Below are 18,610 nucleotides of genomic sequence, written 5' to 3' on the forward strand. Positions count from 1 at the left end.
TGCTTCTGCTTGTTTGTCAAGACCTGGATGGCTATGTATCATTAGTGTAGCAGCATGCTAATTAAAGACACGGGCACGCAAACTGACTAAATACTGGAAAATAACACAAGTCATATCTGGGAGGTATTTAAATCAGCTCTGAAGAGATTGCCATCAGAGACGCTTTCTTGAAGAGCCGAACTGGCTGATGAAAGTGTTGCGCCAAAGCGTGGCCCGATCTCAAGGTGAAACGCTGCGATAGATACGAAAGCCACCACGCCGCATTTATTATTGCCTCACGCTAATCCTAAATTAGCATTTCACTTGGCGACGTCGTGTGGTGGATCCGCCATTCCTGGAATAGTGTTTTTCTATCGGTATCGGAACAAGGAGGCGTAGATCCAACTGGATTTAAACATGATGAAAGACTGCAAGTCAAGGTGAAATGGAAAAAAAAAAGTTGAGACAAATGACTAAAAGGCTGCGGGATAAGTAACCCACCCCCCACGAGTAAAAGTGAACTGTTCAGGAAGTGCTGAAAACCCTGGTAATTGAATTGTATGTTCTAGTATGTGAAAGTCGAGTGAAACTTTCATTGGGAGTTGATTTACTTTGGGAATTAAAAAACAATGGGATCCGTACAGGTTGTAAAGAGGGTAACTTGCCAAACTCTTCTGAATCTGCTGGTGTCAAAATTCATCCCGGGAGGGAATTCTACAGTGTACGAGCTATGTTCTCAAAGACAGAATCTTGCGGTTTCAACTAGAGCGCCTGAGCCAAGAAAGAAAGGGGGGGAAAAAATCCTTCCAAGTTTGTAATTTTAATGAGCAATATGACTCTAAAATATGTGTCACAAATGGATTCAACAAGCACTAAAAACAAAATACTAATAATACACAAGAGACAAGTCAAAATAGGAACTTGAACATGGGCATAGGCTTCAAGCTCATGGACATGTGTTGTTTACAAGCAATTTGTCAGCTATAATGTTGTTTTTGTTACTTGTTTTTATTAAATATACTGTTAGACTTTTTTGTCTTAAGCGTCTGCAAGTAACCACTAAATTAAAATATTGACATACAGTATGGCATAAGAAAGACTGTCACATGGCGCAACAAGTCAAACATGCAGTATTTGTGGACATATTTACTGTTTCACATTACACATTGTTTACTATAATCATGACTGTTTTGTTGTCTTAGCATAGGTAGTGATAAACTATGGATCATTCTAACTTACAACTTGTGCACAAATTTGTGTTATGCAACCATTATAGGAGCTTTGTTGCCATTAAACTGATTCCACAAATGAATGCACACTGTTCTATCCTACCTCTCCTGATAATTAAAACCTGCTGCAGTTGATGCTGTTAGCAGATGGAAGATGGTACGTAGACGTTTTCATGGGAAAGCAAAGTTGTCTCCACCGTCATTTCCACTTTGCTGTGATCCCTCTTAAAGGAGAGCCAACACTTTGAATGGCTGTAATGGTCTGATCTGTCTTTGCTGGTTACAAGCTTCTCTCTGACCGTTATGATGCAATTTATGACTTGAAATATGGTGAGTGTAATGATAAAAGAAAGCGAGGAACTGCAGTAAGCGCTTGGATTGCATCACTACAAAGTTATTAAACTGCACTGTTCTATGTTCAATTCTCACAGATATAAACTGACTGCTCACCTTTGCACCATTTATTGCTCATGGTGGAGAGCGCCCATCCTAAACTTGCATAATACTTAGCAAAATGCGACCATCCCAATATGATACCATAACATACATTATAATATGATATGATATCCTAAAATACAACAATTATATGATATGATACAATATGGTGCAATGTCATCTAGTATGATATAATACTGTGCAATACTCTGAAATATGGTACAATAAAATACAGTGCATTATGATACGATACATTATGGTATATTACTACCAATCTACTGTACGCTAAAACATGGTACAATATGACATATTAAACTATGATGGATGAAGATGCGATATATGTCAATGTACAATCTGGTACGATACCATGATACAGTACTATGCAATATAGTATTATGCACCATGATGGAATATGGATATGATATGATACGAGACCGCAAGATATGGCACTCTAGTAAAGGATATGGTACAAACTACAATGTGATACAATATCATGGTACAATACAGTACATTACAATACAATATGGTACAATATGATACAACACCATTCACTTTACAATACCCTAAGATATGGCGTAATTTTTTACAATACAATAACACGGTGAAATACAATATAATATGGTACCGTACAATATGATGTGATACTATTCAATGCAGTGTAATATAATGTGGTACAATGCAATACCGCATGCGAAGTGTGAATGCACCGAGCATGTAGCCACACATGCGTCACGCACGCACGCACGCGCACACCAGCACATTTCCCTAAAGCAGACACACTCTAGTGTCACTTTCACTGGCAAGCCACGGTCGCAAGGCAAGAGCAAAGGTTAGGGGCTGTTTGCGTATGTGTCTGTGCATGCGCAAGTGTGTGCGTGCATATGTGTTCTGAACAAGAGAGGAAATTGCCTTTATAACACAGTCGCTCCTCATCATATTCTGACACAGAGGGCCCTATTTTTGTTCCCAGTGCAAGTCGAGCAACAAGTGCAGTCTAAATGCGCATTGGTGTTTTCTTTGGATAGGTAGTATAGAAAATGCATGGCTGAATGGTACATCGTGATACCGTACAATGTGATATAGTAAAAATACAGAACAATGGGCTGACTACACGTGCATTCCAGTCTAAATTATTTTTCTGGTAACATCCCTTGTTTAGTCTGTTGTTGGAATTAAAACGCACATTTTTTTTAAGATATCTTCACAGGCTGGATATCTTGCTGGATGTCGTGCAGTACAACAGTTTAAACTTTTGATTTTTGTGCGACTTTATGTATTTTTTCAAAATTGTGGTTGGACAACTGTTAAAAAAAATGTTTTGTTATGTGGTCTCAGTTTGGTGTGAGTGGCCTCACCAGCTTCCTGGAGTTCACCGACAACGGAACCAACCCCAACATCTTCTTCGAAATCCTGGGCACAAACTACGGAGAGGACCGTGGACGAGGTGTCAGCAGGGTAAGTCAACAAAACACTAATCATGCCTGTACAAACAGCTTGAGTGGATTTACATAAGTACTCATTTACCTGTCTGCTTTTAGTCTTATTTTGTATTCAGCGAGTGCAGCCCTGCTTCCTTTTATGTGGCCCACTTTAAGATGGTGCTATTTTTTTTTTTTTTTATGTGGCGTAAAGACAGAATTAGTGTCTTATGTATTTGTAGTTTTGTTTGTATTCACAGCACTGCTTTCGTGGCATTGAACAGCTGTGCTTTTTCTTTACGATAGAGTATGATCAAAGACAGAAGCTGTACGCTACAACATTTGGATTTGACATAGGTTTCACTTAGACAGGACGCACTATGTAGGAATTAAAGTCAATTTCAGGGGCTCAAAAGTATTTAGAGAGGTGACATACATTACACATGACCCTCTGAAAAACTACAGGCCCCCCCCAGTAAAATTGGTCCCACCCATTACATTGACCGCCGGAAGTCTGGAAGGCCATTTGTTTGTTTGTTTTTATGTGAGGGACCTCACGTGACGAACCTGCACTTGCCTGCTTACTGCTGTTACCATGAGTGGTGTTGTCAAAACCACTAACATACTACACCACATGCAGCAATATCTTCACCAACAATCGCGAGTCTCCTCCTGCAAAAATCCCTTTTAACACACTCCACACCGCAGAATAATCACTCTTGATAATCTTTCAAAGACATCCGAGGAACAAGCCTTTGCCGACTGATCTGAGAGGGAGGTCGGGTCGGTCCATGGAGTGCAACTGCACACACATAAACGTATCCTCCATTCCAGCTGTAGCTGTGTGGAGATAAGGGTATAAAGGATAAAGATAGTGTACTCGGCAGCATATCTTCACAGGCGAAAATTAATCTTTACATCACAGCATTATTACATTGAGCCCAACTCGCCTAATGAAATTGCTTAATTACCACTGTGGTAATCATTCCCCTGTGTTAATATGTTTCTTCTTTTCTTTAATAACATGAAACATAAGCATGGAAGCAAGTGACTAAAGAGAAGTAAATATTGCTTTAAGAAAGTCTCTGTTAACCCCCTCTTAGCGCGAGTGAGAGTTTTGCCTAATGATGCTGTATCCTCAGAAAAGCAGTTCATACACAGCGTGTAACATTTTATTTTACATAGCTCTAATTAAGAGTTTCTCTTCATGCGTAAAAGGCTGAACTGAGTTGTAAAGTACCATTGAACCTCAGAGGTCAAAAATCTGTTCCAGGCATGGGGGATACAGTAGGTGGTTATCGTGTCTGCTTCACAATTTTGAGGTTTATGGTTTTGATCCGGGTCTAAATGTACCTGTTTTCCCTGTGCTTGCATGGATTTTCTCCGGCTACCCTGGCTTCCGCCCCCTTTCAGAAAACATGCATGTTAGGTTCATAAAAATCTCAAAATGTTCCATATGCGTGAATGTTTGTCAAGATGTGCCCTGTGGTTGGCTGATGAACAGTCCAAAGTGTACACTGCTGTTCACCCATAGTCAGCTGGGAGAGGCTACGGCTCACCCACGACCCCGATGAAGATGTACAATAGAAAATGGATAGATGGATGTATCAGGGTCAAGCTCTGGCTGACATACAGTGTAGCTTTATTTACAGTTAGTGGGTCAAAATATCACAGGATGAAAAATCTTCAGTACACATTACACACCCTGTTTTTGTCTTGCAAAATTGACAAATCTGGATTCCATTACCGTGAGGACTCAGGGCTGAAATAGATGGCTTCACCTTGAGCCCCCCAATCTAAACAAAACAACCGATTGCAAATGGTGAACCATATACAAAGTCGGACAATGACATCATCAATTGTGGTTTTCACTTGTCAACCCCGCCCCTCCGCCACAAACACACTACATTGACAACTTCTCCAAGCAATCAAGTATCTTATCCGAAGGCCGGGTACACACATAAAGACAACGGTGCTGTTTTTGTCCTGATTTTGACCCACCCCGACCAAGGACGTCAAACACCAGACAGTCTTATGTCTTATAAGATTGCCTTAGAGTATGATTATATATTATGTCTGAGGTGTATTAAGATTGGTTTTATTTTAGTCTTAATCTCAAATAATGACCAGAGTATATATTGGTCCGTTAGCAGCATAAATATGACAAATAGTTTCTCTGTTTGTTGGCTAATTGTGCTGTTGTGTAATAATTCGAATGCAGAGCATGGCCAAAAGTGATTGTATCATTTCTCGACTGTGCTCTTAAAGCATTTTTTAACTCCAGCAGCTTTTAGAGTGCTTTCTTTTCTGACTCGGTGATCAATTTCATCTCTCTTCTCCGCCGCCGCATGTGGCCAAATTTATTCCCATTCTACACACGGCTGCATGCTGAGTAATGATGGTTGTCTTGTAAAAATATTAACAATGGCTGCATCCTGAAGCATTCTTGCACACTGAGCTCGCATTAGCGGTTTTTTTGAATTATGGACAACAGGCTCCAAGCACTGAGACGTTGATATATAATGGGTCTGTGTGGGCAGGTTGCATTTACGATATGCTAATGTATTTGTGCACATTGCTGTACAGACAAGCATACACTCTAATTATGGCTATTAATTCTCAGGATACTGCTTAACCTCATTTTCAATTCACATCTACTCTTTTCGACGTAGGTGGATTTATACTGCAGGTCAAAATGACTCATTCTGATTTCATGTTTTACAGCGGTAACTTGAAGTAACATCAAGGCATAACACACATACCATTCTATCTTTTGATCACTAGCATATGGCAGGGAACCTGAAAGCAGCTAGCGTGAGAAGCTAACACAGCAGTCTACGTCTTCACCGTGAAAGGTCAAACGTGTCGTTTTTACTTAGATGTTACAACTTGTCATTTTGTGGTTAAAAAGGCTGACATGTCTAGTTGACAAAACCATACATTTACTTATATTTGGTTATTGGTTGTGTCTAGGGTTGTCAACTGTACCTTGAAAAACGGAATTGTCACGTATTTAGAAATGTAAGTATGCGTCCCGTATTGAGTTGTAAAGTTTGTCATGTAATATCGTGAGAGTCAAAAAAAGGCTGTAAAATGTCGATGGAATTACTGAACAACAGTTCCCTTTATATGACAACTCACGGACCTAAGACATCATCCCCTGCTCCGTGACCAATAAGCTGACAGCACATTCATCCACGAGTATGACGATACAGAATCCGATTATCTTATTGATCGAGGCAGCATTGTATGGACAAACATATAATAATTTCTGAGTGGAATAAATAAGTATGATTGATTGACAAGTATGTTAAATAGATAGATAATACATAAAAGTAATGCATTGATGAATAAAGAATACACAAACAGCCTTACATTTATTACAAGTTCAGACAGATATGCATGTTTTTTTTTTTATTGTACAGGCAGTTGATAAATTACTTTAACTATAGTCAAAACGGGTTTACATTTTTCTCTTTTATGAATAATAAGTGGAAGACAAAGACAAAACGCTCCTTGCTGCAGCTAGATGTTAGGAATGGAAAAAAAATAGGCTGTCTCCACATAATGTGGCATTGAGCTGTTCATGAGTTATGAATGTTCTGCTAATTATTGTTTTATATTAATTTATACAGTTTTAAGTTAAGCATGCAGGAAATGTTTCTTTTTGAGAGATATTTATTTTGATAAGTAAATGTTGTCAGTTTGTATTTAAGTACATTTCTGGCGGATGTGCCATCCAGTTTACCGCCGTTGCACCAACGTGGGTTTAAATACCATATTTTCTGGACTATAAGCCACACATTTATATAAGCCGCACCCACTCTATTTTAAAAAAAATAATGAAAACAACATATATAAGCCACACCTTTCTACAACCCGCACCTATCCTTGTTGAAAAATGTGATATTTGCTGCATTTACAGAACAATTTTGAACTGTAAATGTACATGTATGTACCTGAACAGATTATTTCCTAATGGTGCCTTTTGACACGTCCGCAACTTTGCTGATTAAAACGGAACAGAACCAAGAGAAAATAAGCAGTACTTATCTTCATTTCACTGCACGCTGCCCCTCCAGTTTTTCAGTTATCGTCCACCTTTTATTGCTGTACTTGCGCATACCACCTAATTCATAACCTATACATAGCGCCCTCGCTCCTCCACCTGCAGTCACATCCTGTCAATGGCAATTGTGTTGTGTTGTATTGCAGTTCCGGTTAGGACGCCCCTAGCAGTGGGAGAAAAATCCACAGAATTGCCGCATCTTCATGTAAGCCGCATGGTTCAAAACCTGGGAGAAAAGTAACGACTTATAGTCCGGAAAATACTGTCGTTAAAATTGTTTCACCTACAACAAAAAGAAGTCACACAAAGAAGGTTGAAGGCAGTCAGGTCTGCCGTCCCTGCCAATGAGGTGTCCCTTATTTATTTTTCAGGGAGTTGGCAACCTGGTTCCCAAAGGTGACTTTCCTTGTGGACAAATGTGTGCATTATACTCTACTTAAATGTTACCATCGATACTGATATGGTTCACATAGCTGACTTTGCAAGTGAATAGAAGTCTACGTTTTACATCACTTATACAATTGATAATCTACTGCTTTACAAAGTTGACTCTTCTGAAAGAGGATAACAAAATCAGCTGCACTTCAATTTAACCGTGGTTGAGTAGTGGTTCATTTAAATTTGTTGGCTCCAAGTGAAGTCCAGTGAAATGTGCTGAGGTCTACCGACGGATTGCATTCCAGAAATCGAGAAACTGCTGTTCACACTCCACATAGAAAATCTAACTAAATCGACATAGTCCAAAAGTGAAGTCATGTCTGATCCATTGGGGTTCTATGCTGTATTCTAGGTTCTCTTGGGGACCTCACGTTTCCTTTCTTGTTCTTCTTTTGTCATTCTAACGCACCCTCTCTCCATCCTCTCAATCATTCAATGCTCTAACATGTTTTCTGACATTCATTCCCATCATACTTCACGCTCATGCTAGTCAAGTACCGGCAATAATAGCAGGCGACATCTGAGATCGGTCATAATTATCACCAGCACACTGGGCTACAATTGGCTTTCTGCTCCATTAGCTTCAGCGGCTATACGCGGTGGCCTGTGCATTCGTCTGCATGCAGCTACAGCCGAGGCAGAAGACGAGTCCCCCCACGTGTAATTGCTTCGTTAGATATCCGTGACATCTTAAATGACTTCAGAGAAGGGGCCAAAATGGCATTGCATTTATACGTAGTAGTGGCGCAGGTAAGTTGTCGCCAAGAAGGTAAGAAAAAGGTGAAGGCTGAGGTGATGAGAGGGAAAAAAAATGTTCAATTAAGGAGTGGAGCAAGAGAGGTGTAAAATAAAACTGTATACATATTTTATAATCTACAGTATACTGTATACTGTCACGGCGATAGATGACTCACTCAGATCATTTCACACTGCATGGTGAAGTGGGACAACTGCAGTTTAGTGGTTCACATACAGTGCATCCACTATTCAAAAACAAAGGGTTTGAAGCAAACAACTAATTAACCACATACAGTTTTTTTTTTAATTTTTTCCAGCGCAAAGGGCTCTCTTGCATAAAAATTACCATTTAAAGACAGCACAAAACTGCTGAACAGCAAACCAACATTAGGTGCAAGAACTCATTTTGTGCATTTATTCACAAAAATCAGCTCACTCAAAATGTTAATAGTATTGAGGTACTGTTTGTCCCGCATGTCTTTCCAAATCCCCAAAATATTACGCCGACTCACGTTGTAGTAGGCCCGTTTTACTTTTTTTTTTTTGGTAAATTTGGGGGATTTACAAAATATTTTTTTTCCCCCAATGCATTTCAATGGGGGTCATTTATATACCGGTAGTAGGTAGTGTCATGGTTCATAAATGTGTAAATGATTTTCCTGGTTGAAAAATATTCACATTTTGCTTACATTAAGCCATTGTAGTCTAGTGTAGTGTTAATTTAATTGACTTTCCTAATGTACAAAAGCCTGAATTGTACTTGCAAGTGGACAAATGTGTCAATGTTACTTCCATTTAACAATTGGAGGTGTACTGGATCACATACAATGACTTTCCTAATGGGCAATTATCTACATTTCACTTACAATTACCCTTTGGTAGTGTTGTAGTTCACTTACATTAAAAGTGTACATAAATGTTATTTAGATGCAGTTATTGTTAATGTCGTGATTAAAATAAGTGACCTCACAAGACAAAAAAAAAAGACTTAAATTCAACCATTCTCATGAACTGGTTTTACTGTACATAGCTGACTTGTACAAAAGTCTAAATTGTATTTATATTTAGCCATTGGCAGTGAAGTTACTTGACTTCCCTCAAGGGATTACTAAAGTGTCTATATCGTGTTTAACATACAGTAGATGTTTTTTCTCACAAAAATAGTCGAAGAAAGACCTCAGGTGGTAATAAGTCATAACATTCTTTCTCTCACATATTATCCATCCTTCGGAAAAGAATGACCGCAACACTGCACAGTTTTTAATTGGGGTCACCTTCAGTTATCATCTGTACTCTCCTCCCTTTAAACAACTGTACTGTACTGTAGAGAAATGAGAGCATGTGGCACTCTCGAGACCCAGAAACGTTGAATCATCCCATGAGAAGCATTAGGAGTGCTGAAGGATTGAAAGATGATGTTGGCGGCTTTACGTGAAGCACATGCAAAGGAACACACACACAGCCGACAGCTGTACATATCTCCTGGCTTGTTCGAAAATGCTAAGCTAACCCTTTTGGCTCTGCATGACAATTAGCGTCATACTACATGACCATCAGTAGACAACACAGAGGGCTACTACTGCACTACACGCTTGCATACACAGAGGAGCTTCGGACAAATTGCTGTTGACACATTTGTTTTTTTTCCCCTCCCCGGTGAAGATGTTGTGACATACAAAACGGCTCCATTCATTTTCATAAAATAAAAGCGAGAGCACATTTCCTCTAGAGATGTATAAATGCGGGCCTATAGATTGGAGACAAGGAAATCAGAATCCACGGCTCCTCGCCACAGTGGGTTTTGCAGCAGAAATATGCAGATTTATTTGAAATTCTTCCAGATCATGTGAGGGGATGCATCTTTATTGGCATTATTGCTGCTCTATTGAAATAAGCAGAAACACACAGTTCCTAATGGTACTCACATTAAGCAGCCGGTCGTTTTGTGTTTCACATCGTTGACTTCCCTGTGATTTAAATCCACTGATTTTAAGAGGTATACAAGTTGAGGTTGTTTGTTTTTGAGGGGAGACTAATCAATAACTGCCTCTTCATCAATTTTGTGCTGAGATTGTTTAAACTATAATAGGTTTTTACCCACTACAACAAGAAGCTTAAAGAGCAGATCGTGTTTTATTAGTAACGTCAAATACACCACATTTGCTTACAGGAAAATAATTATTACAAGGTGTTAAATTAATTAATGCAGACTTTTTAAGCACGGCACACGGACAGTTTGCAGCAGCCTCGGGCATTGAACAACAAACAAAGTGAGGGCGTTTGGGGTTGAGGGGGTTGTAAAGCTCTAAAGGGCAAGTTCTTGCTGTTAGTGGATTTTAGGGAGATCACATGTGGGACAAACGCAAGTGGAACTGATTATTACAATTATGTAAAAAAAAAAAAAAAAATTAAAAAAGTCCTGCAGGGTGACGAAAGAGGAAACTGAGAGTCACGCACAAAACAAACAAAACACGTACGTGAGAGAGCGAGAGATACAGGGCTTTACTAAATGAGACACAGTCAGTTAGAGGTGACATTAAATAAAGCAGAAAGAAGAACAACGCCGATGGGGTGAACATATGCAAAATAAATAAATAAATAAATGACGGTGACAGAGAAATATCCCCATTCCCTTCCTGTGTTCCAGCCTGTTTAGGTAGATTTGCATGCATCTTTATTCAGTAGGCCTCTCCCCTAACTGCTAGGTTTGGTGGAAGATTGGAGAGAGGAAGGATGGATGGATGAGTTAGGAAGGCGAAGAAGAAGGCTGAGAATCCTGTAAACGATGCATGGATTAAAGGAAAGGCAGTTAGGGAGAACACAAGTGCACAAGCGGTGCAAAGAAAAGTTGCATTCTTTAATGAAATTTCATCCATTCCATTGGACAAAATGACAAAGTGAATGGAAACCGAATGAGGACTGGCGTCACACTGGAAAAAGTGACATCACAAACTAGACAACTCATAAAGTGGCTCAGTTGTGCCCATATGCGCTCCCAATAACATCTAGGCAAGCTCCTAGTGAGACAAATGGTGAACTGGGGGAATTTTGTCAGAACTGCGTAGATGATCATGGACCAAGGAAGGACCAATGGAAGATAAATTAGCAGCGCATTTTTCAAACGTTTTATTGTTGATCATTATTTTTTGTTTGTTTCTTACATTATATCTTACATGACACAGCTTACTGTTAAATTCAGACCACATACGGGGTGAGCGTTCTACCTCACTTTAATCGCAGGAGTTTGTACGGGATGTTTGCTGCTTCATTCGCGTACACCAGAGGAGGGGAATAATGAGGCTATTGCACAGCATTTCAACGAGTTGAGAAAAGAGAGCACCACTAAGTACTTCCACTTCCTCGGACTGTGGCCGAGCCACTTTGTTTTCTCCTGCAGCATTGTTCTTTTTTCTTTGAGGTACGTGTCCCTCAAGCTCTTCCACTTTTTGCGGGAAAAAACACCTCTGACAGAAAAAAAATGTTTGAACATGGCAATCAGATGGCCGATGGTTGCACTGAATAGTTTTGGCTAATGCTAAACACTATTGCTACCTTGCAACCTTGCTGTTATTGCTACAGCTGTAGATCCACTTACCAGGTATACTGTATACCAACTTCCTTGCTCACCATTAGGTCCCGTTATTGATAGCTAGCCGCGTTGTAGCGCTCCAGGTTACTATAGGCCTCTCTGAGCATTTTGGAATGACGTCTGCTTCCCTCGTTGAACTCATGTGCTTGAGCTTCCCCCGGCTTCTTCCACCACCCGATTGATGTCAGCAATTTCTTGTAGCTGGAAGGTCGCATCAGTCACGAACACTCGCACATACCAGCAAGTCTTGATTCTAGTTGACCACCGGACAGCAGAAGTTAGACGCTGAGTGAGGCTGACAAAGTGCCTCCGGTGTCTTTTGGATCCGCTTAAATGTGGCAGTATTTGCAGATTTAAAAATAATATCTATATTTCCAAGGGTGTTTTCTTTTTAGGATATTGTTGGTTTGGCTTTCCACAGCAAACATCCAGGACAATTCTTGGATTGACATCTCTGTTTCCCTCACGGGGTGGTTAAGGGGAGCTCTTGAGCACCCAGTTGCCACTGATGCTTTGGGATTTACTACGGGACACATTCTACTCCAATGCTATCTAGATTTACGAGTGCCCCAACATTCAAATTTTTCAAGGAATAAGTAAGCTGACCCTATTGAACAGGACAAACAATCAAACATACAAATACAAATTGAGAACACTCACAAAGAGCGATATCAAAAATCATTCCAGCCTTTCCACTTTTTGTGGTGTGTCCCAAGATTCATGATGGATGTTCTCATCTGGCATTTCCTCCCAGACTTGGATCAGGGCTTTGGGGTTTGGTTAAATTTCCAAGTGTGCTGGCCTGTCTGGTAAAGATCCATGTGGCTGTATGTTCTCTCTACAATGTTTTATGTATGCTGCTGAGGAAACGAAAGAATATTTTTGGGGTATCTTCTCCCTTACCTATGTATCAGGGTATCAGCACGCTTCTGGTGGCTCTTGTGAGACGTGACTGGAGTTTTCTGGTCTACTGTCTGGTATCTCTTCCACGTTGTTGACACAATGCTGGGGAAACACTGCAAACCTACAAGCAGCTTGAGACTACAATTATTTCTGTTTTTGTGCCTTCTGTCAAAGGACATTCTGTTATAGATTTACTTGTCAGATAAAAGGATATGGGTTGTGTTGTATTGAAATACAATTTAGGAGAGGGGTAGGTTTTTGTTTGTTTGTTTTTATTAACTATTGCGCGTTTTCACACAAAACCCCCTGTGAGACATTCATTGTTAGGTCATAATAAACACAGTCGTCTTGCAAACAATGCAGAGTAACAGCAAACAACTCGCCTGGTAGTCACATGCACTTCTCTAGGTGTTATGGCACGCTCAGAGAAGTTGTATTCCCCAGAGGCGTGGAATCCCATTGCACGTCTACGCCCAAGGCATACCGTGTGGGTGTGCGTGCGCGTTTTTTTTTGTGGGTGTAAATCTCTGATACATACACTAACATTGAGCTGAATATTCCCCTTTTAAACTGAGCATGACTTAGTTTTCCTCATATGCCCGTCAGCCTCTAGAATACAGTATATCCTTACTTTTCATCAGTTTTCTACAGTTATTTTATCGAATTGGGCGTGGCTTTGTTGCTAAAAAAGACATTTGTTGCTAAAAAGCCATACAGTAATTGAATAGCGTTGGCCCATCATGGATAATACCAAGAATATTCAAGTTGAAATAAAATATGTTGAGTCTTCAATCGTTTCAAAGTCAAGCAAGTCAAGTCCACCAACTCTGCAAACTTCAGCCACAATTCTAAAGATTATTAAACAAATACCAGTCCAACTACTCATGCACAGCACAGCACCACAAATAATTAGATGATGCCCGTTTGGACATGATGCAGTCGTCTACAACAATGCATGTCTCGTCATGCCACTACATTTGATGCTTGATGACAGTGAGGCAGAGAAAAGGTGGATTGATGGATGGGGGACGATGAAGGCCTAATTGGCTATGGCCCGGCACTAAACACAGGAGCTAGCGGCGGGGAACGAGGGAGTGATCAGCGGGGATATAAAACCAGAGCCGGCCAACCGTCAGTGTCTGACACCAAGGTCATGTCCTTATGTTAGACACGCCATGGCTTTGTGAACAGAGGCCCCTGTTTTGTGCACTGATGGAGAGAACTTTGAGGAAGAAGTGCAGTGGACACCAATGGCCTGATTTACTCCCAAATAGCTCCTGATGATTTACGTGTTCACTCTAACGAATTGGGAGTTTATGGTGGTCATGGCGCATGAGCTTCTAAGACTGTGACCTCGTTATCGACGTTCTCTAACAGATTGTGCGCACTGTTGGCAACAGGTATGAATGCAACAGGGGCTGCCGTATTTAACTCATTCACTGCCAGACGTTTTCTCTTTTACCATAATGTTTGAAAATTGTTTTAAAAAATATAAATAAATTCCTGGGTTTAAATGGCTGAACTATGGAAAGACAAATAGGTCAATGGCAGTGAATGAGTTAAAAGAGGGTTTTGTGCTTTAGATACGAAATTACATTGAAAATATATATTTTTGGTTTTCTGGAAAATGATGGTTTTGGAGCTGCGTGGATTCTGCCCTATTTATGTGAGCGCCGACAAACCTTGAGTAAATTGGGCCCTGATAGCGGTCGTGTCGTCAAAGATGAACATGTCATTGAGTGATGAGAATATGCCGAAAGAACAGGTGGCGCTCAGTTTATCATTTAATAGTACTTAATGATATATCCTGATGAATGCAGTGTATGGCATGTCTCCAGAAAAAGACAGCAGCTGCTGCTTTCAGACTGTTAGGTTAATGTTTGACATTCCAGATGACCTTTCCTGAAAAAGCACTACGTTATTGTCATTACATCAATTTTTTCCCCCCCACATTTTACAAATGCATTTGTAATGTTACAATTTTGTTGTACAAGCAGTTCAAGATCATTTTCATCATACTGTTATTTTGACTTGCCACACTCTGACATTTAACTTATAACATTGCTATTTAATTATTGAAGAATTATGTCCATGTGTGTTTAATGGTGACTTTATTCACGGAAATGTTTAATGTTCTTCTCTTGACCACTTGTCAAAACTATACAGTGGGTATTTATTCTTGCAACATTACGACTTTTGTCTCCCTTGCAGAGTTGACAGAGAAAATAAGAGAGAGAGAAGAGGCTGTTTATTACAATTTACAACATCAATCTACCTGATGTGAATGAAGAGCATAACAACATATAAACTCATTCAATATTAGCATTGCGTGTCTTCTTGGGCAGGATTTTGCCTCTAGAGGCCAATCACGGCCACTTCACTCTGCCACCAATCATCAGTAAATATTGGGCCCAAGCTATTTCCAAATGGCAGCCAATTATTGCCCTCATAATTATTAAGATCTCATTTTCACTTTAAGGATTTTTCATCACACATACGCTTACCATGATAACAGTTCCCCAAGCACCCATTAGCCCCCAAAGAGCCACTTAACTCAACGGACTTCATCCAGGACACAGTTTTGTTAAAGGGCGTGTATGGTACAGGGGATTGCACCGACTTGTCATTGGAGTGGTATACCATCCACACACAAGGCCGCATTGATATTGGATATATTATGATCTCCTTGTCTTCTGTCCCAATGCATGATGGAATTTTGTCCAATATCAGTTGCCTTAATAGGATGAATGCAGGTTTCTAATTTGGGTTCAGAAACTTCTTGTCCATGAAATAAAGCTTCAGCATCTTCCCTAAGTGTTCCTTTTTCCAAATAGAAAATGATGCATTTGCCGTGAACATGTCTATCTCAAAGTTCTAATGATCTGAGTCAGCTCACCCATGACCCTAATGAAGACAAACACGGATGGATGGATGAATGGATGGCAACAATTTATAGTTGGACTTGATAACACTAACAACATGTTTTGTGATCTTATTTTGCAAATTTCAAGCATCTTTTTTACATTTTTCAGTGTTTTTTGTCACTCATTCGACCCACTATTAGATGGATGGATGGTTGGCTGGATGGATGGAGCCAAAGTACAGTTGGACTTGATTGTACTAAAATAAAACATGTTTTTGTCATCTTATTTTGCAAATAACTTCAAGCATCTTTTTTAGTTTTTCTCCATTTTTCTCACTCATTCGACCCACTGCAACCCGTTTGTGGCTCGCCAGGTTCCGGAACATCACATCAGGACTCCCTGTGATGCCCACAGTATAATTTCTCATTGGCTGCATATGCATATGCATTAAGGATTTGCACCCTGCATGTGTGTGGCTACACATATTAAAGTGATTACAGTGGAAGGAGCAGATTTGCATTGGTTTGATATGCAGCCCATCTTCCCCTTCACTCTTTTTCTTCCAATATTTCCTCTCCTCGGTTTCCCATTTGCTCTCATCTCATAACATGTCTACACTTACGTGACCTTCATTACCTCATGAGTTATCTTATCCGGGCCTGAGCTCCAGGCATTGTGAAGGTGACTTTATGAATTGTTGGGTTTATTGTGATTCTTCCGAAAATTGAATTGGCTTTTTAGCAGCTTCAACACACCAAAAAACTTAGCAATCATTGCCACTGTGTATATCCTGGTGAAAAATTATTGTAAGGTTGCCCTTTTTCTTTTTTTTTCTATTTTTTTTTTTTTTTTTTTTTTTACAAAACTCACCCAAGTATGTTAGAAAAAAAAACTTTAATGATGGAGACAACATATAGTGGACATCTATCCATCATGACAGAATGTACGAAAATGTGTCAGGGACCCATGCACAAAATTTAATTAAGTACACCAATTTGGGTTGAAGTAGGCATTTTGAGAAATATCCAGGGCTCGTACTCGGATGAACTCCAAATAGGGGATTTGCCAACATGAACCCCAATCATAAGTTGGTATCCTAAATAGATGGGCAACACTAAATTGCCAGGCTTTCTATGCTTAGTTTGCTTAAGTTTAATGACCATTAAGAGGATGTGCTTTGCCAAGGGGGGTACAAGGGCCCTACTGATTGCTGCACGCAGCTTTCATGGCCAGGGTTTTACCAAACTCCAAAAATCACCACATGTTGCAGGTGCATTTGTCTCGGTAAAAATAACAGGATACAATCTCAATAGTGCCATCTGCAAATTTTTGGAATATCCAGCCACAGAGGCAATACCCAATGGGTCATTGTCTGTAGGTACAGCATGGCAGCAGAATTTGATTCCTCACCATAAAACCTAAAATTTAAAAAGCTCAGCTCCGCAAGGCCAGACCAGACTTCTGCTGAACACACTGCCCTGAAAAAGTCAGAGGTGTCCCCTACTAGCAGAGATGTATAGATGTAATATCCTCTCCTTCTTTCATCTTTTTCTTAGAGTCCTCCAGGGTCAAAATGTTACCGTCATAAAACCAATGTTAAATGTTAAATCAACTTTTCATGCATGTTTTTTGGAATGTGGGAGGAAACCGGAGTACCCGGAGAAAACCCACGCAGGCACGGGGAGAACATGCAAACTTCACACAGGGAGGGTGGAGCCGGGATCGAACCCACGACCTCTGAACTGTGAGGCGGACGTGCTAACCAGTTGACCACCGTGCCGCCCGGTGCATAAACAACGGATTAAATAGTACAAAAAGAGCAATGGAGAGGTTAGCTGTGAGCCAATTTGCATGGTTGTGACCGCTAGCATTAATACTACATGGCTACCATTAGCGATACCATACACTGCTGCGGCTCATTAATAAATGTGAAAAAGAGTTGTGTGTGTACATGAAGAGCCGATTAGACACATGTGAACCAAACTGTTTCAACGGGTTTCTGAAGTCGTTCCACCATCACGTTTGTGTGAGTGCGTATGAGTGCTAAATGCACACAGCGGCACGCATGCAAATGACTATTTATCGAATCCACATATACTATCGTTTCCATTTCTTCTTATTGAGCAATAAGTCAATATAGTAATTATCGTGACAGGCCTAGTTCCACTGGGAAAAAAAGGTGAATAGGTGAATTTATGAATGGCCAACATCAAACAAGCGGGCATTCACACGATATGCAGTGTGCTAATGTTGGGAACATTTTGTTTAACTCCAAGTTGTACAAGTACAACACTAACTGTACGTTTGTTGCCTAATCAATCAACATGAGAAGAAACAGTTGGGAACGTCCGCTCCGTATGATGCAGTGCAGTTGTACTTCACCGTAATAATAAACATATTACGAAATGAATACCTCTCTTGGTGTCGATCAAAACTGTTCATTACTATCTCTGTGAAGATGATTTTTTTTTCATTATCTTCTATTGGATTATGTTCATGTTCCAGTCCAATTTTCTTATGATTGCCAACCCATAGCTTCTCTGACATTTCTCCTCTCCTATAATGTTCCTCCTCCTCATCTTCTTCTTCCTCACTCTTCCCCCCCTGCCAGCGAGGCCTGCAGGCTTTTCAGCAGCATTACAGCGTGTAAACCTCGGATTACAGCAGCCAGAGTCTGCCCGGGATTGCATGCCTCTGTGGATCACAAAATACACAAGTGTACTGTCTACCCACTCGCCTACCTACCCCCACCCCGACGCCGCCTACACATTCATTTGCATCCCCACAACACACACGCGTGCACACACCGTGGGTACACGATATACACGCACAAGCAGGCTGATGTGGACACGAACCGCGGCAAACTCTGCAGAGGATTAACTATCATCTCTTCTCCCTGGGTGTGTTCTTCACTGCACTTCTGTGACTGTCCTTAAACTCAAAATCCA

General features: G+C 40.3%; 1 protein-coding gene across 5 annotated transcripts in view; it reads left to right on the forward strand.

The window, feature by feature from the left end:
* grid2 (glutamate receptor, ionotropic, delta 2) overlaps positions 1–18,610 on the forward strand; it is a 440,886-nt gene that overhangs the window by 308,140 nt on the left and 114,136 nt on the right. For all 5 annotated transcript variants that reach the window (XM_086031022.1, XM_086031021.1, XM_086031025.1 and 2 more), the window contains one exon: positions 2,979–3,098. In XM_086031022.1, the coding sequence (XP_085887148.1) occupies positions 2,979–3,098 (120 nt within the window). The remainder of the gene's footprint in view (positions 1–2,978; positions 3,099–18,610) is intronic.

The sequence above is a fragment of the Filicampus tigris genome, chromosome 5, assembly GCF_054856515.1.
Source record: "Filicampus tigris isolate MCC_2025a chromosome 5, RoL_Ftig_1.0, whole genome shotgun sequence".
Taxonomy (NCBI): domain Eukaryota; kingdom Metazoa; phylum Chordata; class Actinopteri; order Syngnathiformes; family Syngnathidae; genus Filicampus; species Filicampus tigris.